Here is a 26,078-nt window from a genome sequence, read left to right on the forward strand (position 1 = left end):
GTTGCCGACTCCTGCTCTAGAGCTTCTCTGGGTTCAGCTCCTTAGCAGGCAGAGTATCCTGGAGGCAGAGTTCCATTCCTTTTCGCAGAGAATTGCTAAATAGTTGGGTTTGGTTCCAAATCAGAATGAAACCAAATTTTGAAATATCAAAATCCTCCACAAAAAGAAATCTCTTTTTTGCTCAGCTGTAATACTTTCACCCAAATCTCAAACATTAAAATGCAGTAAACACTGGTTTTCTGTTATCCCAAATTGGATTAGTCACATTTGCATTTTTTGCAGACTTTTAAAATAACGACGTTCTTTCATGATCAGTAAGGCCAAGAAAGTGCTTTGATTTCACATGTAATCATTCCAGAACTTAGTTGTGCCACAAATTGTACACCCTACTGGAGTAAATTATAAGAAGGATCTCAAAGATAACAGCTTAAAAACTCTGCAGTTATGATTTCAAAAATTCTTTCCCGACAAAGCAGAAAAACATTGATCCTTATTTGGCATAATCACCATTCTAAATATATTGCTGTTCAACTTGGCTTTTAATAGAGAGCTGAAGGATACAGTTGCTTTTCGTTTGCCTACCAGGGGCTAATATGACAGCTTCCATGTATCTGAAATTGCATCCCTTTATATAAAACTTAAAATGTGCACAATACACAAACATATATTTAAAAAAAATCTATGTAAACGGGTTTATCAGAACAAATTGTTTGCTGTGGATTTTGGACTAGTTCTCTGGCTTCTCCTGCATATTAGGAGTGTAATCTAGATCTAGAAGATAGTGTTCAGGAGACTAATAAAAGCTGCGCTGCTGTAGCAAGACAAAGTTGCAATCTATTGTCATGAAAAATACAGCATGTTATCTGATCAGCCATTAAAAAAAAATCTCATATGTTGCAAATAAAGTGTGAATTGTTATAATTTAGTATACTGAATGTAGCAGCACCAATAATGTCACTGTGTGTGTGTTGGGAGGATGCATGTACATATTTAACTTAAAAATTGTGAGTAAAATAAATGTGAGTGATCTTGTCAGAACAGCGTGATTTAGGCCCTACTGCATATATGTAGAATTCTTTGACCTCATCAACAACTGAGCAAGAGTTTTACAACTATGGTTAAGCGTGTAGTTGAGGCTTAACCTAGTTATAAAACTATGTTCTAGCCTAAATCTCTACCTAAGCTATCATCTGGACTTTTAACTTGATTATAACAAGGTTTTGCTCCATCCACATTCATTGGTCAACCACTGTTAACTTGGTTTGGCTGAAACAGAGTTTAAATTGCTTAACCACCATTGTTAAACCAGCATCTTTTGCCTAGAAAGACAGGACCTTGGAAACTACTTTTGAATATTATAAAAGCCTGATAGTGTAGGTCTCAGATGCAGATATCTGACAATTCACAGCTAGAGAGTACTGTATATACTCGTTCATTAGCCGGTTCATTTATAAGCTGACCCCCCCCAAGATGGTTAGGTAAAAATAGCAAAAACTGTATGACCCTTTCATAAGCCGACCCTATATTTCAGGACCTGAACGTTTTGTTTACCTGGAGCGTTCACAGTCATGGAGCCCCTCAGCTCCCAGTGGCCATGGTTTGCCGTTCCCAGCCAGTGGGAGCTGAGGGGCTCCATGCTTGTGAATGCTCCAGGTAAACAAAACGACAATGTATTAGATATTCAATTCAATGATTCCATAAGAGTTTAAAATCATCAAATTTTGGTGTAGACCCGTTTATAAGCCTCTTTGCTGCGTCACTTTTTTACCAAAAGTATTCATCGTATGAACAAGTATATACAGTAAGTTAAAATCAGTTTATACTCTGACACAACACAGGGTGATTATTTTGAAAATGTTAATAAATTAAACTGACCTGATCTTCCTTGAGGAATTTCTCAATGTCAGCATATCTTGTTGTATATTTGTGTTTAACAACAAGCTCACACCATCGATGTCGAACCTTTGGAAAAGGAAAATAAATATTAAACATGCATACTGTGTCGGTGTAGATATCATTTGATACAATGTCACTCAACTTTTTAAAAGTTTTAAATTTTTTTTTAAGTGTTTTGGAGGAATGGCAGTTTGTGAAACATTTTCAAGTACTTCAGTAGGACTTGCTAATCTGGCTTAAAAATCTATGTGCCCCTAAATATGGACACAAATGAAGTTCCTATTTTTAAAGGCAGATGCTGTTTAGAGCATTGAGTCATGTGCCTCTAAAAACTATTAGATCATTAATACTCATCTGACACACTAAAAATAAAATGTGCATCTATAGTAGGATTTTTGGACCCCAACATATCTGGATAAACAAGCATCTGTAATTGTCAAACCAATCCCAATCACAACTTAAATGTGTTGAATCAGTGAGTCTGTTATTTTCAACATAACTATTATTCTACAAAACTACTTTTAAAAAATTACACTTAGCATTAGAATAAATAAATACTTTTTTCCTTTTCTTTTCTAGTTTTACAAAAGAGGAAGTTATTGCTTCAAAGCTCTGGAAGCAGATGTAAGAAACAATTGCATTATTTACTTTAGGCAAGTGTCTAACCTAGGGGACATGAGGCTAAAACACATTTTTGTACAAACTGTATCTGGGGGACAAGTGCTGCATCTATCCTGGGATGAAAAGGATAAAAGGTAAATGAGAAAACATGAAATAAATAATTTACATTTCAGCAAACCACAGTTTTGCCAATACAGCTTGTCAGAGTGTGTCTAACATCTATTCATGCTCAAGTTGCTGATTTGCTGTACCGAATGCACTTCAGTGAAGCAGTTATTGGCTTATGCAAACAGTTAAAGAATAATATTGCTACTAAAATGGGCAATATGGCCAGTACAGCTTTCGAATGCAGCTTCTTTACAAAGCTTTGGCATGCTTTATATTTCCTTGCATTTTGATGTCTTTTTGATTTGTTTTTAACCATTCACTTCTGTGGCTTTAAGTGTCATTTTACACTGCATCACGGCTTCTTCAATTATACTCAATGAGCAGTCAAACATTTTATATTCTATTATTGGCACAGCATTCCTCAAAAATAAAGCAGTTAAGTGCATTAAAAAACTACTTGTATTACAGCTTGCTTTTACTGCCTTTCAAGGGAGAGGCACTTTATAACAATCCGTTTTTGCAGTAATAATAAAATATAAGTAGTTTCAATATTTTTGGCAGGTTGAGTCTAAATTATATAATTATCTACTAATCTAGCACAAATCACTTCTTAAAGATCGATTTACCGATAAAAAACCAGGGAAAATGAAAGCTGGAAACAGGTCTTTTTTGTGAACAATTTGGAGGTAGAAGAGGATGCTTTAGTCAATTTCAAGTTGATGCAAGCTATTCCTTAAAGCTCTACAATCCCCCCAACTCTTTGTTCACCCTTTACCATTACTACAACAAGGGATACAATTTTGAACTTCTAAGGATTCGGCAGTCAGCCATCATCAGCTTTCCATCACAGGGAGGAATTTCAGAGGCTTATATAGATGAATTGACAGTCTCATTAAACTCATCACTTGTCATGAATTAAAATTAAATTCATGACAAGTGATGAATGGTCACAGGCTTTGGAAAAATTCTCCTTGGGTCCTTGATTTCTTCACTGTGTGGCCTCTTCCATAAAATTTCTGGAATGCAACTTCTGACTACAACAAGGGACTTCGGAAACTCAGGGTTGGGGGGTAGGTGTTTGGGATCATTTATTAAACAAGTAATAATAAATATATAAAACAAACAATAAAAAGACTAATTGTGTGCTGGGGATGTAGTCTGTTTCTTAAAAGTTACTGCTGACAAGCTAAAAGTATTAGAATCCTACATGCAGTACAAACTCTCTGGCTATATGAAAGAAAAGAGGCTCTTATTGTAATATGTATTTTTTATGTAGACACTTAGAATCTTGCATGCAGAACAAACTCTCTGGCTATAGAAATTATGGCAGATTTCCAAAACTGAGGTGCAGAGAATCACCAATCGGGGTAGAAGCAGCATGTCTGTTATCCTCAGATGGCATGTTCGCCTCCTATTTTCACAAAGCCGAAAAAGGCACTTTCAATACAACGAACTGCAGGAGAACCAGTCATTATTAGCGCTTTTTCAAATACAATATTTCAGTCATTCCCACCTGCTTTCTAATCCATCATATGTAGTGGACTCCAGTAAACAGTGGCTGAAGATGGTTTAGCTGCTAGAGGAGTTAAGGCTTGCTTTGAGCATGTAGTGATCAAGTCTTTTTGTAACGTGGCACTAAATGTAGTTTGTCCTAAACCACAATTGCAGCTAAACCAGTTCATATACACATGCTATCAACACAGCAACAGGTAATTTTTCTAATATAGATCATGCGCTAATCCCTCTCACATTACGATTTTTACGCACATATGAAGGAGAGAAAAAAAAATTCCCTCAGTTCCTTGCTTTTCATCCAACACTTAAAGCAGGTAGCATTGCTTTCCTGTGTAATTAATGTGTCATGTTTCTAAGCACTTTAATGAACATATATAAAAGGAAATATTGAAAACTAAGTAGTTTGTGGTGGGACAGAAGTAACCACACTCTATCTTGTGTAGGCTCTTCTGTATCCATCCCTCCCTGGTGCAAAGGAAGAGGGAAAGGGGAAGCAAAGACTCATGGGTAAAAATAAGAATTCACTACACTTTTTCTCATATTGAGAGCCATGTCAGACTCTCCCTTCTTGCTCTACACATTTCTCTGTGCTCTTCTGCATAGCTCAGAGAGATGCACCGTGTGTTTTTTTGGCTAGTTATACCATATTCAGCACAAACTGAACCTGAAAAGTAATTTATAGCAACTCTTCCTGTTGCTGCTGGCAGAGTTGATTGTGCTTTACTTTGTCTGGCTCTTACGTACTCCGGCTCTGAAATAACACCTGTAACCACGCACAAACACTGGGTCTGGGTTTGGCAGCTGCAGGACATACATGCCAAACTCTGGAATGTAATTTATTTTTTCAGTCTCGGAATCTAAGTTTATGGTTGTCCTTTTGACAGTCTCAACTTCTCTGCCTGATGCTCAGGAGGAGGGAGGAAAAGTGATTTGGGGGATGTAGAACTGACTGCAGGTCTTGTAGGAGGTCAGGTTCCTGATGGATCATCTTGAGCTACTAAAAATGTTCTCCCCTTCCAATTGGTATTATGGATTATGCTGAAGTGTCTACCAATTTTCCATTCAATAGCTGAAAATTTCCTGTACATATCTATGAACTTTGCAACACATCCCACAATTTTGTCAGCACAATTTGGGTTCATGGACTGTTGCAAATATGTCATTTGAAAACATGCCATTTCAATTTAGTAATCAAAGGAAGTTATCGGAGTGGAGGGTTATTTTGTTTTGTTTTGCTATCCTTAAGACCAAAGTCTTAAATGGATGCTGCTGTCAGGTTGCATTGAGCCCCCAATTTAAAGCTTTGTTTAAAAAAGAGAGAGAGCTTAAAAAAAAAAAAGACCGATAAAAATGTTCATTTTTAAAAAAAATTCTAAGTTTTAGACAAATGGATAATGCCCTGCAGTACTGTTCACAACCCAAACACTGTAGCATTTTACTAGTACAAATGAACTTGAAAGTAAAACTGACTAGAAACCAAAGTGACACTGATTAGTTTATTTTCGAACCCACAAAAAAGTAAAAAAGTAGCTAATTATATACAAATAAATTCTTAAATCAGTTATTACGAATATAAATATAGTAGGAAAATTTGTTTTTACAAATATGAGCCAACATTTTTTTTAAATGGATGCTTAAAGCTGGGATACTAAATCCATATTTAAGTGCCCTGATTTTCAAGAATGGTGAATGCCCAGCAGCTTCCCAATGACTATGTTTGAAGACAACATTTTTAGACCATCTCAAACAGTCCTTGAAGTGAAGCAATCACTTTTAGTATTTGAAACCCACCTACCTTCCAAATGATTTCAAAAATCAAACAATGGCCAGACAGGCATAGTTAAAATACACATAAAGCTTATACAATATATTGTAATAATCAAGGTCACTGAAAGCCTCCATCATACACATGCAGAAAACATTTTACCTCTGAGGCTTGCAAATAAGATTTAGAAAGCAAGTAATTTAGACCATGCATTTTATTAAAAACAAAAAAAAAATCTAAAAAGTTTGTACTAAGCCTTTGGTCTGCAGAATGGAGACTAGCTTCGGGGGAAATGAGTAAATATTGCTAATAGCTGGATCCAATTAAAAAAGCTCCAGGAGACAACAAATCTAAATCTCAGAACAAAAACATGTTTTGAGACCCTAGAAAATAGAGGGTTTTTTAAACCTGAGTACACTTTTAGTAAGTATTATTGTCCAACTAAAGCTCCAAACAGAACATAACTTGGACCAAAAAGACTTCTAAGATATTTACAAACCATGTGTTCAACTACACTATTGAAACTAAAGACATGTAATATGAAAAGTTAATCAAAACTATAAATACTACAGTAACTAACCACAGATAAGTCCATTGTAAATATAATGGACAACAGGAGCTAGAGATTCTTTGCAGACTTCAGTCTTGCAGAAGGAGAAATACAAAAACTTTTGCAACTAATCAAACAATGGATTATTTTTAATTAATGAGGAGGAAGCTGAATATCTCTGGAGCCCCGGAATGCTGGCCTGTTGATTAGATCATCACCGATTTCTTCCATCTGAAATTATTTATTTCCTTTCAGCATAATTCTCTCTTCCTAGCTTCTCATAAATTGGATTCAGCTATACTATCTTCAGGGATAATTAGTGAACACTGCTGAGTGCCGCAGACTAACATTTTGGATTTAAAAGTAGTTTTTACAATTGGTTAGGGCAGAAAACGTAGGGTTTAGAAAACTGCCCACACTTTGCCCCATTATTGTAACAAAATATTTTTAATGATTTAATGATTTTTCTATATCCTTGTACCCACTTAAATTTTAAAATAGCTGAGATGGCTGCTATTTTAAATTGAAATTAAGTAGTTGCACCCACTAGGTTTCATGCTGTAAGGTTTGGGTTTTTCAAATGAACATGAGTATTTGGTACTCAGACTCAGGGTTTTTAGCATGCAAATCCCGTGTCAGTAGAAATGTACTCCTTAGTAAGATTTTCAGTGATGCTGAATCAGCTCTGAAGGAGGTGGTGTTGATAATAATGTACGGATCATGTGTGCGCGACAATTGCATTGACAGCGTATCAGCTCAGCAATGTGCTAAAATATTCTTACTAGACAAAATCCTATTAAATGCACACAGAATGTATTCATCATTCTTTTGTCAGTCATTCTGCAGTTGGAGAATACTAAATGCGCCAGAGTTTGTCATCAAGAAGTACAAGCAGGGAAACTACCTAGCAGTTTCGTGTATTTTGCCTTCCTTATGGTGTCAAAGCTTTCATTGCAAGTAAGTGACTAAGTTAAAACATGTAGTTCTGTAATCCCCATATGTCCTTTCAGTCTGCCTATTCTCGCTGCGTTTTATTAAATTCTGACCTACAACAGAACATGACTGCAATGCTTTTGTTCATCTTTCATTATATGCAGATAAAGTAATGATAGGCTAGTGATATATAGCGCTCAGAGAAGAACGGGGCAAAAAACCAGTACAAACACCGATTAGTGCAGCAGCTTCAACAACTGCGGGAAGAGAGAGTCCCCCTCCTATACATGAAAGCTTTTCCCATTTATGGTGCCATAATCTCCCTCATATGGAGCAAGGCTTCTATATCACAATGCCTGTGATATAACGGAATGTTTAACACAGCATGCAAACTGAAAAATGTTTTTTAAAAATGAACTTTAGTTAAAAACAAATACTCTTCTTGTACTTGAACCAAATGCTTTCCTTCCTCTCTCATTTTCAGTCTTGCGCATTCAGGATGTTTGTGTTTAAGTAGCAACAGGCTGGAGATGGCTGAAAAGATGTAATCAGCTCCACCTTCTACAGCTGTTTTGGAAATATTTGTTTAATTTTTTTTTGCTGCAGTACCATTGGCTTTTGGAGTCACTTCTACATAGTGGTTGCCTTCGTGCACCACTAAAGACCAAAGACTTCCTCTGCTCCCACACATCACACTGCAGAGTAGGGGCAAGAACCATGCCCCACTTAGCCAATGGAGAATGACAAAAATAATCTCCATCTCCCGCTCTGATTTTACTACTATGGCTGAAACTGCCCAGGGCTCAATTTCTCAGCCATAGTAAGTCTGACCATGAACCTATAACTCATCAACTCTAACTCATCAGCTATGACATGATGTCTCCAACATCTGAATCAAGTATATATATATATATATATATGCAGTAGTGGGACAGATTATATCTGAAGCAGGTACCCACTGTCTAATTCTCTAGCATATGAAGTAATGCCCATAACCCTTAAACTGCCAAAAAAAAATTAAAAGTGTTATTGTAACCATGGTGGTCCCAGGATATTAGAGAGACAAGGTGGGTGAGGTAATATATTTTATTAGACCAACCCCTGTTGGCAAAAGAGACAAGCTTTCAAGCTACACAGAGATCTTCTGCTCTAGGAAAGATACTCAGAGCGTTACAGCTAAATACAAAGTGGAATCGGCAACTGACACCACCTACTATAAAGAAATCAAAGAGGATCCCACACTGCAGTTCACTCAAGAATTTAAGGATATCATCAAATCCTTGCCCAAACAAATCGAAATACAAGCTCATGCCTCAAGAAGCCACCCCAGGAATCTTCTACACATTTCCCAAGATACATAAACAAGGAAAGCCAGGCAGGCCCATCATATCAGGCCACAACTATCTTACTGAAAGAATATCAGAACTCACAGAAACCATCCTCGAACCACTCCCCACACAAAGGGCCATCTTCCTCTGGGACACAACCGACCTCCTCCAGAAACTCTGCAACATTAACAACCTCCCTCAAAACACCATCCTTGTCTCCCTATACAACATCCCTCACAGTGATGAATAGCTGCCTGTCTCAAATACCTACAAGACAATGGACAGCATTCAGATATCCCCCGCAAACACATTGCTAAACTCATCCATTTCATCCTCATCCATAACAATTTTACATTCAACAACAAACACTTTCTCCAAATTATGGGACCAGCCATGGGTAGTAGGATGGCTCCCTAATACATCAACTTCTTCGTGGGCCACCTTGAGGAAGAATTTCTGAAATCAAAGATATACCTGAGATACAGCGATAATATTTTCATCCGCTCGACAGATGACCTAAACTCCCTCATAAATTTCCAATACAACTTCGACGACCATCACCCATCCACCAAACTCTCCCTAGGACAGTCCTGCACCAGCATCAACTTCCTGGACACCACAATGAGCTTCAACAATGGAACCCTACAAGAAACCCTTGGATCACCACACTTATATTCACAGATCCAGTAACAAGAAGTATGTTATCTACAGCTAGGCCCTTAAGGAGCATATTCTGCAGTATCTAACACACACAAAACCGCCTTCACCAAAAAAGGACACTCTACCAGAGAAGTAGATCATATCATGGAATGGGTGACCCAAATACCCCGAGAGAATATGCTACAATACAGGGGGAAAAAACCTTCAACTGCACACCCCTAGTTGTCCCCTACCACCCCACACTAGAACCTACAGAGTATAATTGAACAATTACAATCCATACTAGATGGGCACCACATCCTGAAAGAAATCTTTCCCCTCTTCTGGCTTCAAACAACTCACCAACCTCATCATCAGAAGCAAGCTCCTCATACACCAGGACCCACCAACTCAAAGCAGCATCAGACCCCACCAATACAACAGGTGCAAAACCTGTTGACATATTTCCACAGCTACAATGATCAATACCCCACAACACACTTTTGAAGATCTATGGATCCTACACATGCCTATCATGTGTAGTGTACATTATCTAGTGCACTAGATGCCCCAATAACAACTATGTTGGCAAACCCAGACACTCACTATGCTCTCAAATGAACTCACACAGAAAAATGATAAGACAAAACCACCATATCACCTGTGGGCGAACACTTTTCATAAAATTATCACTCCATATCTGACCTCTCAGTCCTCATCTTCAAAGTAAACCTGCACAACACCTTCATAAGATGAGCCTGAGAGCTTAAATTCATAATTTTGCTAGACACTAAAAATAATGGTCTTAATAAAGAGACTGGATTTATGGCTTCTTACAATCATCTGTAAGCCACTGGCCCTCCTTTTTTGTCCTATGACTGCAGGGGTGTTAACAGGCCACTTCACCTTGAATGATTCCTTAGAATATGTGTTAATTATTTTATGCTAAACATTCTGTTCCACCTTGTATTTAGCTGTGACACAACTAGCTTTCCCTGAAGAATATGTGTAGTTTGAAAGCCTGTCTCTTTCACCAACAGAAGTTGGCCCAATGAAGATAGTATCTTACCCACCATGTTCTCTCTCATTATTATTCAAGTTTTTAAAAACTGCAAGTAGAAGAAGTTTTATGTTCCATTCAATAAAGAGAAAAACGACTTCAAGTACCAATTGGCCAGCACATCATCCCTTTGGTTACACCAATGTATAGGTTTGATGACTAGGTAGTATCAGTATCTAAAAATACCTTCTTTCACCTCCACTTTGCTAGGAAACTTTGTCCCTTCCTCCCAGACAAGCAACTTGGTCCATGCATGTGTCACCTTTGGCTTCATTACTATAATTCACTGAATTGGAAGTGAAACATGAAGAGGATGCAAAAGCTGTAGCCAATAAAGAATGTGGCGCCTATTTCATGTCCCTCCACTGGCTCCTAGCTGAAGACTTCAGTCCTAATTTTCAAAACAGGGAATGCATCAAGCCCCAACTACATTAAAAATCAAATTCTGATCTATGAACCAACATGACAACTGTGCTCCTCTGGTACAATGTAGATCACAAAGTCCAGGACAAAGCATGAGAGAGATGGGGACCAAGCCTTCTCAATCATGGGGATCTGGCTATGGAACAATCTTTAGAAGAGATTAGGTGAATCCAGAATCTGACCACCCTTAGGAAATGCTACAAAACCTTCCTCTTCCAAAAGGATTTCCACTGTAAGAATGACACTGTCAACACGGTCACCCCCTTCCATCTCATAACCCTACCAAACAAAATAAAGTAAAATAATAAAAATCAAATACTCTACTCCACTTCAAAAAAGGAAAGCCAGAGACTCCATAAAAGCCAACAGGGTCTTTGCTATTGCTATTGATTTTACATGGAACATGCTCAGATACAGTGGTGATGAGTTGCAGTATAAAACCGTAAAATAGACAGATTAGACTAGACAGACCAACTGACCTTAAAAGATCAAACAGGAAAGTGTTTCAGATGAATGAACTGCCGATCATGGGAGGAAAAGTTTTGTTTCTCACAGTAGTATGAAAATAATGCATTATAGAGGGATTTTCTCCTCAGAAAGGTAAGTACCATATATTCAATCAAAGATAAACATGTTTAAATTCCACTTAAAAAATATATACACACACAACCCACTCTCCTGACTGTAACCGTTCAGATACTCTGCAGGCTGCTTGGTCATGCCCATCAACAAGGGATCCATATGCCTTAGTCATTGCTTTTTCAGAACCTCTTTTGGGAGCCGGAGTGGACTTTACCAGTTTTGGCATCCTGAAGATTTGCTAGTCTCTAAAATCCAGAAGAAACTGGATCTGAATCGGACCAAGTTGTACTGACATTACCACAGCTGGATAATGTTTGCCAACAATGGTGCCTTTTTAATATGCACTTTCCCACTAGGAATTGGACAACCTCAACTGAGCTGAGTGGCCAGAGTGAATGGCCTATGGAGGCTGAACTAAGCTAGGGATGGTTCCTCTGACTAAAGGCGGAGGCATATCAGTAGGATTGTACAGAGAAGCTTGTTCTCTCACTGTCCAGGTTTGTGTCTGGTTGACAGAGGACTTCAGTGTCCAAGCATGTCAATGTGACACCTCTCATATACACACACCTTAAGGAAATCAACTTTAAGGGAAATATGACTTTATGCTGTAAACTCAGGAGACGCATACACCCTGTACTGAAGTGAGAACAACAGGGTTTTATTCACAAAAAGAACAGGAGTACTTGTGGCACCTTAGAGACTAAGAAATTTATTTGAGCATAAGCTTTCGTGGGCTCCAGACCACTTCATTAATAATAAATGGAGATATCCCATCTCCTAGAACTGGAAGGGACCTTAAAAGGTCATCGAGTCCAGCCCCCTGCCTTCACTAGCAGGACCGATTTTGCCCCAGATCCCTAAGTGGCCCCCTCAAGGATTGAACTCATAAACCTGGGTTTAGCAGGCCAATGCTCAAACTGAGCTATCCCTCCCCCCCATCATCGGATGCACAGAATGGAACACACAGAAAGAAGATATTTATACGTACAGAGAACATGAAAAGGTGGGAGTAGCCATACCAATTGTAAGAGGCCAATCAATTGAGATGAGCTATCATCAGCAGGAGAGAGAAAAAAAACTTTGAAGTGATCATCGAGATGACCCATAGAAGGTGTGAGGATATATTAACATGGGAAAATAGATTTATAGTGTAATGACCCAACCATTTCCAGTCTCTGTTCAAACCTAAGTTAATTGTATCTAATTTGCATATTAATTCAAGTTCAGCAGTCTCTCTTTGGAGTCTGTTTTTGAAGTTTTTTTGTTGCAAAACTGACACCTTCAAGTCGGTCACCGAATGGTTAGAGAGGTTGAAGTGTTCTCCCACTGGTTTTTGAATGTTATGATTCCTGATGTCAGATTTGTGTCCATTTATTCTTTTGCGTAGAGCCTGTCCGGTTTGGCCAATGTATATGGCAGAGGGTCATTGCTGGCACATGATGGCATATATCACGTTGTGCAGATGAATGAGCCCCTGATGGCGTGGCTGATGTGATTAGGTCCTATGATGGTGTCACTTTAATAGATATGTGGACAGAGTTGGCATCGGGCTTTGTTGCAAGGATAGGTTCCTGGGTTAGTGTTTATGTTGTATGGTGTGCGGTTGCTGGTGACTATTTGCTTCAGGTTGGGGGGCTGTCTGTAAGCGAGGACTGGTCTGTCTCCCAAGATCTGTGAGAGTGAGGGATCATCTTTCAGGATAGGTTTCCAGTTTTGCATCGCTCATTCACCCACACTTTATATTTCCAAAGACTCTTACCCCAGTAGAATACAGCAAAATTCCTCTGAGGCATCGCAACCCCACCATTTTAACTCTTTTGGACAGGGAAAGAAATGTAGCAAAACCATAGTGGGGACAAAACTGTACCCACATATTAGGAAGTTAGTCAGTTACTAAGCAATAGGGAGTAGGGGTTGTGAGTGGTTTATTTGTGGCTAAGGTAATGACGTCAGGACTAACTGTGGTTAACAATTTTGATCTGACCAATTCCCCATTCTACCTAGATTTTATGTTATTTGAGTGTGACAGATTTTCCTGCTCTGTGGTATTGTCCAGAGATAACCAGGATCTACAGCCAACATTTAAAGAGAAATGAAAAAGCACAAAGCAAGCCATCGAGCATTAAAAATAGTAATTTCTAATAAAATTTATCTTTAGAAATTGCTCCAAGTAAAGAGTTGTGTCAATTACTGCATTAAGAGGGTGCTCCATTAAAAATACAAATACGGCTACAGTCTTACGCTGCAACAATCAGGAAACACAAATCCAGACTGTTGAAGGCACTTGTTTGTTTGTGTTTTTAAATCCTACATCCTCTTTAACATCCTGGCAAATCTGTAAGGGCCATCACATATATACAAATAGTATAATCTTTCAGATTTATGACAAGGCCAGGAGGTTTGTATTACAGCGCTATTTCTTTCTTTACTGCCCCACAGCATTGTATAAACAGTCAAATATAGCAAAAGCACCTAATACAAAAAAAAGAAAAAGTCACCTCATATGGCAGGTTTTAGAAAAATGGAACTAAGCACCAACCTTCTCTTTCTTTGCTGCTTTGGATAAAGAACAAATAGAAAACAATTCCATATTTAGATCTCTCTTTCAATCTGCTTCCCACTTTCAAAATTTCACCATGCCGTTGGGCTGCCAGAGGAGGAGCAAATTAAGGGCTCAAAACAATTAGAAAAATAGTGGATAATAAGTGAATGACATACTATAATGCGCCAATAAGGAGCCTGGAACATTTCACTCATGCCACCCAGCAGCAAATGAAATCACTTGGAACAAACATGCACAGCTGTTGGCTCCTGGAGCTGTTAGGGAATGAGGGAGGCCTGCTGATTGGGGAAATGCTATTTTGAGCACCCAATAAATCTTGCAGTCTAAACATGTTCCTAGGAGAGGTTATGCCGATTCCAGGATTTTGTGTACTTCTCAAGTTGTAGGAAAAGCCCCCATACTTTTCATGCAGCAACAAAACAAGCCCAAATAATAGCTACTGGTGTTGAGTTAGATTATCCTTTGGGCAAGCTTACAAATTCATCCCAGCACATCAATTCCTCTGTGGCAGATATGAGAGCCAGTCAACCCAAGGGACATTCCCACTGTCATTACTGGAAGCCTTTTTCTTCATCCTGTTCCAATTCTCTTGCCTCACACCCAGCTCTGCAATGTCCTGAGCCTCATCTTTGGAAAGTGAAAGGTGTAATATCAGAAACCACCCTTTCAATTTTCTTTTCCCACTCACTGCAGCCTCCAGAAGAGCATAAACTCCACTGATTTCAATTGGAATTACATCAGGGATTAATTTGGTCCCGTATGTTTAAATATAGAATAACACAGAAAGCTGCTTTAATCTAACGGATCTAAATTTAAACACCAGATTTTATTTTGCCTCCCGTTTTAAAAAGAGAAAGAAAATGTAGGCAATATGGGCATTAGTACAAACTGCATATTCCCCTCCTCTGCCTCAATTCAATGTGTGGATCTCATCTATAAAATACACAGGCTCAGTACAAGTATTGTATAGATATTTTCCCAGTTATATGCAATGATACAATACGAAACACTCCAGTGTTTTGCTCTGCAATCCAACATGACCTTAGACCTAGGAACTGGGACTTCTTGTCCTTAAGCAGGCTGTGCGGAGGTATTTGCAACCTGATGACAGAAACCTGCAAGTTTTATATATCATATTAAAAGTTACAGACGTATGGTGCAGAGGGCTATGGAACCATTTTCACCAAAGCCCCAAGCATACTCAGAGACTGAGAGTTAGCCAGTGAACTATTCTGAAAAGAAAGCATACTAATTCCCTCTTTCGTTAGTATAGCAACATGGTCTGACCTTTCCTGACCAATTCCCATTCTCCAAGAAGTTTTACAATATACTGTACAGAGCTTTGTTCCATAAGGGTGCTTTCTAACAATGCTCAATGACAACCTGCAGGACAGCTGGATAATAGAGCACAAGAATGGGTTTAACTTAATCATCAGGAGGGAAGCAGAGAGATGGATATTGTGTTGTAGTTCATCTGTACTTTTACATCTGCCAGTATTTTATGATTTAGGAAAGATCAATGGGCTGAAATTATTTTGTTCTAAACATAATTCTCACTATTTTTAGGGCACCAAACACCTTGTATGGTTTATATTAGCATGACTGGATCTCTGTCAGTGAAATAGGATGCCACCAATTTATGGCCTTGGTTTCATAGGCAGACTTCATGTACAATGAAACGGTTGTATAAAAATGGCAAGATGCCACCCACATGACGTATGATATTATGATCTTAACTCGTTACACTCACATTTTCTGCAAAAACAGTTACAGTCTCGCCCCTTTCTCTTCTCCCCAAAATCTACCAACTTATGATCTTGAAATAAAGGGAAAGAGTTATGGGCTGAATAGCATTTCAACCAATTTGCTGAGGCAAGAAAAACTAACAAAACAATTTCCATCTGCCACGCAGGCAGCATATATTACAAAAAAAGTAAGCCAGTTCTGTAGGCAGAAAGGAAAGAAAAACAAATTCTCCTGTGAAGGCAGTGGGGAAATGTAGCATAAAACTGTTGGTTTCATCTAAATTCCACTTTTTGTATCACCAAGTCTACCATAATTCACCAGGACATAAAATACAGTTCTAGACATATCAGTTCACCATCAAATAGAACAGACAGAAACCTACCTATCCATTCCCTTGTTCTGTAGCATACCTAAATGGTTTTGTACACAGATCTCTCTGTCTCATCACCTTTTTTATTGCTCTGTAGACTTGTTTCCACGGCCTCTGGTCTTTTGGTTTCATAGACCATCCCTGTCCCTATCTAGAATAAAGAACCAAGAAAGCTAATTGTGGAAATAGCTTAATAAGAAGACTGCTTATTACTGATTACCAACGTTTGTGACACACAGCTGTAAGCTTTTTCTATTGTCTCAATCAGGGTTGCCAACTTTCTAATTCCAGAAAACCAAACACTCTTGCTCCGCAGCTTCCCCGAGGACACGCCCCTGCCCATAGGCGCTGGAGCACCCACAGGGAAAAATTGGTGGGTGCTCTGCACCCACCGGCAGCAAAGCTCCACGCCCCCGCTCACCTCATCTCCGCCTTCTCCTCTGAGCGCACCGCGTCCCTGCTTCTCCCCATAGCGCTTGCTGCCACAAAACAGCTGTTTCGCAGTCTAACAAGTTGTGGGAGGGAGAGGGAGAAGCAGGAACACAGCGCGCTCAGGGGAGGAGGCGGGGAAGAGGCAGGGCTGTGGTGGGGATTTGGGGAAGGAGTCCAATAGTGGCAGGGAGGAGGGCGGAGTTGGGGCGGGGACTTTGGGGAAGGGGTTGGAATGGGGGCAGGGCAGGGGTGGGGGCAGGGCCGGGGGGTCAAGCACCCATCAACGCCAGAGGAGTTGGTGGCTATGCCCCTGCCCCGTCTCTTTCCAACATCCCATCCCCCCACTCACTCTGTCGCTCTCCCCCACCCTCTCTCACGTGTTCATTTTCACTGCAAGGCCCAAACAGGCATATTTATTGTTTTGACAGATATATTATGCTAATTTCAGGTTTTATTTGTTATAGGACGCTAGAGCTGGTAGCAAAATAGTCAAAAAGGGTAATTTAAAAAAAAATGAAATTTCACAAAGGTTTTCATGATTCTTTTCCTCCTCTCTTCCCATTTTTCGTAACCAGCTCCATGTTTTTTGTTCACTAACGTTGTTGTAATTTTGTGTGTGGAATTAGGACCACACATTATCACAGCTGATAATTAAAGGCCCACTCCTGAAGCCCAAATACAAATCCATAGAGCACAACCACAGAAATGCACACCTGTCCAGATACCTGTATAAATAAATCTGTAGAAACTGACTCCCATACCTACATGCAGATACACCTACATGCAGATACACACATGTATTCATATGTACACATCTAGCATGCACTAACACATATACTTCCATATTATTTATTATTACAATTGTTTAGTGCTAGACACCCAACTAAGTTAAGGGCTCCAGAGTGGTAGGTGCTGGACATACACATAAAAAGAGAAAGTCTGCAACAAAAAGTTTATAATGTTGCTAGACAAAGGTGGGGAGAAATGTATGCTACATTGGCTCTTCTGCAATTACTAGTCAACATTCATTTTTTAAGAAATAATACATTTCTTTTAGAGTTCCCTTCTCTTTTAAAAACTTATTATGAAATGAATACCCACATATTTTGTCGTCATCAATTTTTTTTTTTTTTTTTTGTGCACAAGCCAGCAAAATGAATAAAGGTCAAAGAGTTAGGCTGCAAATTTTATTTACACAGGTATATACATATGTGGCAATTCACACACCTCCCTACACAAAGACACACAGTCTCTTACACACATACAATGCATGCATGCACACACTTGCCTACACAGAGACTTTTTCATACAGTTTTCCAGGGGTTGCCTAAATCACCCAGCCCGGGAAGGGGGGAGGCCAAGGATGAGAGCATGGTGGGGATGAGAGGGCAGTGACAGTGAGGCGGGAGGGTATGTGGGGTGGATGGGGATGCAGGGGGAGGCAGAAGATTACAGGTTCATGAGGATGTGGGGGACACAGGGGTGTATAGGGACATAATGGGAGTGCAGCAGTGTATGGAGGTGAATGGGGTGCAGGACTGTGGGGGATGAGGAACATGGGGGTGGCGGCTCTGGGAGGTGGAGAGAATGGGTGGGAGAGCGCTGTAAGGGGTACAGGGCTGGGATAGGGCAGGACAGGATGGGACGGGGAGGTATGTGGGTGCAGGGGGGTGGAGGTGCAGCAGGTTGTGACAGGGAAGGATGCAGTGAGGGGGATGGGGATAAACATACCTCGAACTCTGGGGTGCCAGCGGTGGGGCGACAGACCGCGTTCGCCGCCGGGCATGCACTGCAGCTCAAGCCCAGCCATGTGAGGAGAAGAGGGCCAGGCAGCAGCGGGAGAGGCGCGCGCTACGCAACCCCTCAATAGCCGCCCACTGAGTGCTCATGCACCACACTCACACTAGTTCCTCCCCTGCCCTGACCCAGCCAATGGGAGCTGCGCTTCTGGGTGGGGGATGGGGCAGCACGCAGACCCCCCCCGGCCGCCCCTAAGGCTAGGAGCCAGATATTCCGACTGCTCCCCGACCCGGGAGCTGCGTGGTGCAGCGGCTAGCAGGGAGCCTGCCAGCCCCACTGAGTCGCGCAGTGGCGCCACCGACCGGACAGTCAATGGCCTGGTCAGGGGTGCTGATCGGAGCCTCCAGGATCCCTTTTTGACTGGGTGTTCTGGTCCAAAACCAGACACCTGGTCACCCTAGTGTCAATATGTTTGTGACTAAATTATTCAAATTCTTTTAGTGAAACTTCTAAACTAGGTTTTCTCAAAAGACTATGCTCAAACATGCTCAGCCTAGATAAGCATATCAAAAGAGACACTGTCAAGGTTATTAAGGTTTAAAAAAATGTTAACTGACCTTGGGCAGTGGATGCACCTGGAAAGTCCCAGCTTCTGCACAACAAAAAGTAGGTTTGTTGTTTTTCCCTCTCCTTTCAAGCCAATCTATCCTCTCTTCCCAAATTTTAAACACAATGGCTGATACATAAACATAATACTCTCTAAGAGCAAGCAAGCCCATGCATGCATACAGGGTTGATGATATTTATTATTAGGCTAACAGTCTCAAAGAATTGAGAGGCTTCAGCCAGTTGTAAAGCAGAAACAGAGCAATAAAGTGGTGGCCCATTGTTCTGTGACTACAAATAAAAGGCAACTGTATGCAGGAAATAATTAACCAATGAAGGGAAAAAATGCTTTTTCTGTGGTTTGGTTACTACCAACACAGACTATAGATTTCTTTATAGCAACTTCCTCAAAAACAGGAGAGGAGGAACCCCACATAACCAAATCTAACATTGCTATGAGAGAAAAGAAAGGAAATACGATTGGGTTAGGGGATCTAATAAGGAACAAACAGTCCCCAAAATATCCCTTAAGCCTGAAGCATGGTTAGGAGACTGCAGCTTTACGCGCCCTACAACTAAATTCTGCATTACTCATCCGTAAAGTCATCAATGCTTAGAATATATGTCTAGGGAGCACAGGTAGCTCTCTCTATAATTCTATCAGCTGAAGCTTCAGCCCAGAAGGAGAATACAACGTAAGTAGAGCTAAAGGGAACAAACGATTTTGGCCATACTGGAAGCCTCTTGGATGCTGTATTCAATCCACCTACACCTACAGTCCACACTGAGCTGCTTCGTTTCCTTGTTTGGGGGCTTACAACAAAACAGCTTCTGACTCCCAGTACGGGGAGTCTGTAAAATTATGCCTATCGTATGTGCCAGGATATCCATTTGTGTATGCAAACTAGAGCATGCAACCACAAGAACTGTGGAATTAAGAAGACCCACTAAAAACTTTGGCCGTAAACTTCTAAGGATCTAACCTAAGCCTTTAAAAACCTAGAAAAATTGTTTTTCTATGTAAAATTGAGCTTTTCATTACACTAATTTTTTTTCAATAAGTGTCTACTTCTGGTTAAAAATGTTGATATTTTTCTCAAAAACTGAATCTCCATGAGAGTTATAGTTTCATGCCCTTGTGTCCCCATGCTCCTCTATGGGCTGGACTCCCCTGCTGGACTTCATCTCCCCTGATACACCACAGACAGTCTTTGGACATGTACTCTGACCAAGGATTGCCTTATCACCTTGCAGGAAGCAACATGGCAAGAAGAGAGGGAAGGAGGGGCGGCAGAATAATTCTTCCATGTAATTGGCTCTCACCTGCGTAACTGCAAGGAGACGCTACATTGGGGCAGCTGAATCACTGAAAGATGATGATGGAAAAAAAGCTTAGAATGTAGAAGACACTACAACTCTCTGAAATGGTTTTTAAAGATGTATTTTACATGTTCATTTCATACATTTCATATTACTGCACTTAATAGCTGGAAAACAAACGTACAGGTTTGTGATTACTGTGCCTTCTCCAAATGTCCCTATGTTTAAACTGTCCATGGGAAATATTATTGCAATGAAATCATTATTCACTGTAAATGTGCACAACACAAATAGGAGGGATATACTGTTAGTACAGTTAAGCAAGCATCCTAGACCATGCGAGGTCTTAGACAGGGTAACGTGACTAGTGATAGTCCTACTAGACCAGTGGTGTCCCACATCTGGCCCTGGAGACAGTGTCCAACAATGGCAGCCAAGGGCAATTGTGTTATACATATTTAATTATGAAATGACAACATACTCCCTAATTGGTGTTTAAATCAGCCCATTCCTGGGTGGAGCAGGTAAGGGGCGCTGCCTCCCACGGTTGCCCCTGCAGCCTCTGGAACAGCTCCATGTGAGCAGGGAGTACTCTGAGCAGCTGTTTTCTCTTTCCTGTTGCAGCTGCTCAGCACCCTCCTGCTCCAGCAGGGAGGAGTGTAGCTCTGGTAGCTCCGTTGCTTGCTTACCAACTGGGCTGTGGCAGCCCCAGTGAGAGCAAGGCAGGAGCTCGGCTGGTTCTGCTGAGTCTAGCAGAGTGCCTTGCAAAGGCCGGCTCCCCACTGCTACACAGACATGCGGGGGAAGGAGCAGCAGAGAACTATCAGCTACTTACAGCTTCCTCGATATTCTGCCCCAGCACAGTTTAGTGCAGCCTAGGTCTTGCTCTAGCTGTTGCCAAACAGCTACAGTCCCTTAGCGACTATAAACGAGCTGGAGATAACTGAAGTACAGTTCATTCCAGCATGGCCATTTCCTACCCCCAATGTGCCCCATGAGAAGCTGTAAGGAGGGAGATATAGGAGCCAGTTATGTTAGCTCCGTGTCACATGCGGACTTTCCCTCTGGGGATTTCCTGGTGTATGGGACTTGTGGGTGGCACCTGCTCCTTTTGAGTTGCCCAAGTGGCACAAAAGGGAACAGAACAAGGTAGATAATTTGCCCCCAAGTACTGATTCTGGCCCCTTAGTCCTTTTGAAATCGTGTTTGACCCTAAGGCTGAAAACCCCGGACACCCAAGTGCCGCACAGTGGGGAGGTGAGAACTGTACTGCACAAGGGAATGACCCATTTCATAGCAGTTTGTATCTCACAGGAACATACCTAGAGGTTTTTAACAATAGGTTAGAGAAACACCTGTCAGGCATGGTCAAGTTATTACTTAGTCCCACCTTGAGTGCAGGGGACTAGACTGGATTGAGGTCCCTTCCAGTCCCACACTTCTCTGATTCCATACAGTGCAGTGTGCAAGTGCAGGTATGTTTAGAAGAGAAACATTGGCTGGAACAGAAAGCATGTTCAACTGGAAAGAGAAAGGTTAATGCTTCACAAATGTGTATAAAGACTTCAAGAAACAGAAGCTGGAAGGAATGGTCTGCACTGTACTCCTATATGGTGAAAAGCTGAGCAATAATCATCAGTTCACCTGCAGTGTTTCTGAAATTCAGAAAAGAGACTTACATCTCCAGTGAGATATATTACAGGGAGTGTGACATGTGAGTGAGCTACAGAGTAGTTCAGGGCCAAAACAGGCTTAATACATGCATACCCAATCTCCATACATACTGGACTCGAGACCTTATTGTACAATATATTCCCTTTCTGCTTCTGTACTGGTTTCAGTGTTATGTTGATGCAGCTCTGCTAAAGTATCAAAGCAGCAATCTATAAAGACACCAAAGTCTTTAAAAAAAAAAGAGAGAGAGAGAGAGCAAGAGACTGAGAAAAATGTGTCTTTTCTCAATCTGCCCAGAGTTATGAAAGCTGCCAGAGGCATTTTGTCTTCTCTGTTCTCCTCCTTACCCATCTCTCCACACAGCTGACTGAGGTGAGATTATTTAGACTCCTTGCCTCCCCCCAAATTAGCAATACAAAATCTGAAATGGATACACACATACACACCAAGGCCATGTCTACACTAGCACTTATGTCGGCAAAACTTTTGTCGCTCAGGGATGTGAAAAAAAAAAAACCCACACCCCTGAGTGATATAAATTTTGCTGGCATAAGCGCTTGTGTATACAGTGCTGTGTCGGTGGGAGACGCTCTCCTGCCGAAACTGCTACCAGCGCTCATTAAGCTGGTTTTATTATGTCAACAGGAGAGCTCTCTTCCATAAGCATAAGGTGGCTACATGAGCCCTCTTACAGTGGCACAGCACTGTATTAATACAGCTGTGCCGCTGCAAACTTGTAAGTGTAGACATGGCTTTAGTTTACTAGCAGGAGAAATTAATATTTTTATATTCTTTCTGTTACCAGAGTGAGGTCACTTTGCTACCTACAGTACTAAGAAAGGTGTACTGGATAATTCCATTGACAATTTCTGCTAATAGTAGGATCCATGTGCCAGGCCTGTTTTAAAGAATTATACCAGTTTAGCATACTGTTGGTCTGATCATGGCTAATCTCCAGCACAAGAATTAATGTAACTGGAAATAATTACTTCTTAATAATGAAGAAGTTAGTGTACTTTACTGAGCGGTCTGCTGCTAGCCAGGAAATGACAATGTTCTACATACAAAAAAGATCCTTAATAAAAACTGTGACACTAACAGCTTTCATTTTACTTCTATGCCTTCAATTTTGAATGCTTACATTTCTAATACTCACATTTTGAAGTTTTGTTAATAAAAGTATTTGAGATCCTGTAACTATGTAGGTTTAACTATAACAGATTAATGTCCCAGCTAATCAAACTTAGACACGAACAGCTCAGCTAAAAGCTTGGATTGGAATCCTGCAATTCCATGTCCCAGTGTCTTTATAAAGAAACTCTGCTCTGCACTTATTGTAGTTTGAAACACGAAAGGTCCCTTCCTTAGGTATGTGACAGTGTGTTAACTAACATTCCCTTTAAAGGACTGTACGTGTCTCTGATCTGATGACTGGTAAAACTCTAATGGTAATGTTATCTTCGTTGTACTTCTTAAAGGTCTGTTAAGCCCTTGGTTTCACCTTGTATAATAAAACAGAGATTATGCTTCTTTTGTTGAGGTCATAATTTTGTTGCAAAGAGAGAAAAAATATGAAAGATCACTGGTGTGCAGTTAAGTAAATCTACCAAAAAAACCCAACCCCCCTGAATTTATGTAGTTTAAGGAGGAAAAACATATCAAAGCAACCCTAAACCCAAGGTCTAGTAGCTCACAATTCACTGGCATGAAATAGAAACACTAGAGCTCCCGCTTTGATCCTACCTCCCTAGTTATTCCTCTTCCCTTTATAGAACTCCTGACATTTCATTGGCATTCATCTGTGATTAAAATATATCCTAATTCCTATAAATAGAAAAGTCTGTTTGAATACTAATTAAAAATAAGTCTGGTACTTGGAAACTCTGATAAACAAAAAATAAAAAGCTGAAATAAATAGCAACAGTTGAAATGTCACCTGGCAAAGTTCTTTTGAAAAAGGCTAGACTGCAGTTTGGAGTTTTTAAATTAATGTTTGGATTTATGCAGGGCTCTAAAACATACTACAATTTCTACCTAGCCGTTTTATTGTAACAAACATGAGCCAGATTTCACTCTTTCCTTCCATTTTAATTACTAACATAAAATTTCAATTATACATGATAAACCATGCACAGTGACCATCTGTGGTGTTCACAGTAGTTTTTAATTAAATAGGAGTCAAATATCTTAAGTTCAACAGTGCTCCTTCATTATACTGGTATGAATATATTCTCCTCAATAACTAACCATTTTTTGTTTATGAACATCTAACCAGCATCTACACAATGCATATTTCCTGGATTGGTTTCATTTCCTCCATCTTCTCCTAAATGTCCTTTCTCTGAACACGGTCTACTTGGGGTCCAGAGCCTGCAAACATTTACTACTGTGAATACTGCTTACTACCATGAGCAGTCCCATTGATTTAAATTCTCTCAGCCTGATAAGTCACTGGGACTATTGTACAGTAGTAGTAAGTGTTATTAAGTTTTGGATCAAAAGGGAAGATATGGTATGGGAATTGTGCTTTAATGGCTGTGGTTCCCAGACAGTGTCTGGGCGAGGCACTGTGAACATCTTATTATGCAGAGCCAGTTGAAACTGGACACAGAATAAAGCACAGCTCTTGCAAAAACCTTAAGCACTAAGTGATCGCTGACCCCACAGTTAACACTATGCCCGGTAGTAAGTGTTTGCAGGATCAGGCCCCTAAGTTTGGAAGCCCTTGGAGCACATCTATATCATCATGCAAATAATAATTTCTCCCATGACTGTTAAACACATACTCAATTAATGGATGCAGCTGTAAAGATCTAGTTGCTCCTTGGAACTCATATCCCATGAACACAGAAATAATTTTACTCTCTCATAAAAGCACAATTTTCTATTATATAAGTGAGGCCTGAGTGCTAGCTAAAGGCAATCAATGAGCTGATCAAGTGGAACAAGAAATTTAGACCAAATTCTGAGGTATGACACCTTATCAAAACCATACAAGTTCCATATATACAATATGTATATATGAAGTAAGCAGTTTTAACATGTGTGCGCGCATATCTCTTAAAGGCACATGTACTGTTCACCTATACACACATAGTGGAGGCTATGCAAACTGGCTGTACTAATTATTTTAGATAGCCTAACTACAATATGCAAACATATGAGCATATGCACAGTATACGCTAATATCACACACATTCACACAGGAAATACAGAGTAAGGCAGGCATACTGTACCTGTTGCTTCTTCAGTAGTACATATACACATAATTTTAGAATAATGGAAAAAGGAGCTTGAATAGCCGTGGGTCCTAATGGAATGTCAATATTCCTAGTCAATAGCACAATGACTCTGTTTAATATTGCAGTGGGACTGTTAATGAATTACCTCTGAATCCTGCTCATCAAGGTGGTATGTTTTCTCTAAGCACTGCAGAGTTCTGAGACATAACGTCTTCTCCTCCAACAGAGATTCCAGAAGTAAGACCAGCTGGTCCGGGAGAAGCTAAGAGTAAAATACATGTATTGTCAGAATAAAACTCTGCTTACTAAGCAATGAAACTGACATAGAGCAAAGACAACAAGGCTAGGATAACCTGTGTAATTCTACAAAAACAACAAGGAGTCCAGTGGCACCTTAAAGACTAACAGATTTATTTGGGCATAAGCTTTCGTGAGTAGAAGTGATCTTTTACCACAAGAGCTTATGCCCAAATAAATCTGTTAGTCTTTAAGGTGCCACCGAACTCCTTGTTGTTTTTGTGGATACAGACTAACACGGCTACCCCCTGATACTTGTGTAATTCTAGCATGTGTTTGAAATATTGACCTAGTTGATGAAGAGCTAGTTGATTTTAGAAAAACCTCAGAGTTCATGTTGTCTGTATTTTGAAAGACACTGTTCTGGGGCCTAGTTAAGACTCATTTTCCATGGCTTTTCATTTCTATATTTAGATCAGATCAAAATCATGTTTTCTTATTCAAACATTAGCTTGGATTAATAGGCTCTGTTCTTTATGGAATACATATGCTAAGTAATTTCATTTTGTTGAGGCTTGGTGGGGGTAGAAACAAAATGATAATTTATAGTGCATCACTTCAGGAGGCCACCAGACGTATGAATGTTTAACTACATCAGGGGTCTATTGATTTATTATATAAACAATTTCACTGTATTCCTGCAGTGTACAAAGAAACATGATATAAAT

General features: G+C 40.1%; 1 protein-coding gene across 18 annotated transcripts in view; it reads right to left on the reverse strand.

Annotated features, from left to right (window-relative positions):
• Nucleotides 1-26,078, reverse strand: part of AOPEP (aminopeptidase O (putative)) — a 410,457-nt gene that overhangs the window by 82,105 nt on the left and 302,274 nt on the right. For all 18 annotated transcript variants that reach the window (XR_010588857.1, XR_010588861.1, XR_010588856.1 and 15 more), the window contains 2 exons: nucleotides 25,259-25,375; nucleotides 1,876-1,962 (listed from right to left, as the gene is read on the reverse strand). Coding sequence is in view for 8 of the 18 variants with exons in the window: in XM_065550410.1 (XP_065406482.1) it covers nucleotides 1,876-1,962; nucleotides 25,259-25,375 (204 nt within the window). In the remaining 10 variants the exon portion in view is untranslated. The remainder of the gene's footprint in view (nucleotides 1-1,875; nucleotides 1,963-25,258; nucleotides 25,376-26,078) is intronic.

This window comes from Chrysemys picta, chromosome 6 (genome assembly GCF_011386835.1).
Source record: "Chrysemys picta bellii isolate R12L10 chromosome 6, ASM1138683v2, whole genome shotgun sequence".
In the NCBI taxonomy this organism is placed as follows: Eukaryota; Metazoa; Chordata; order Testudines; family Emydidae; genus Chrysemys; species Chrysemys picta.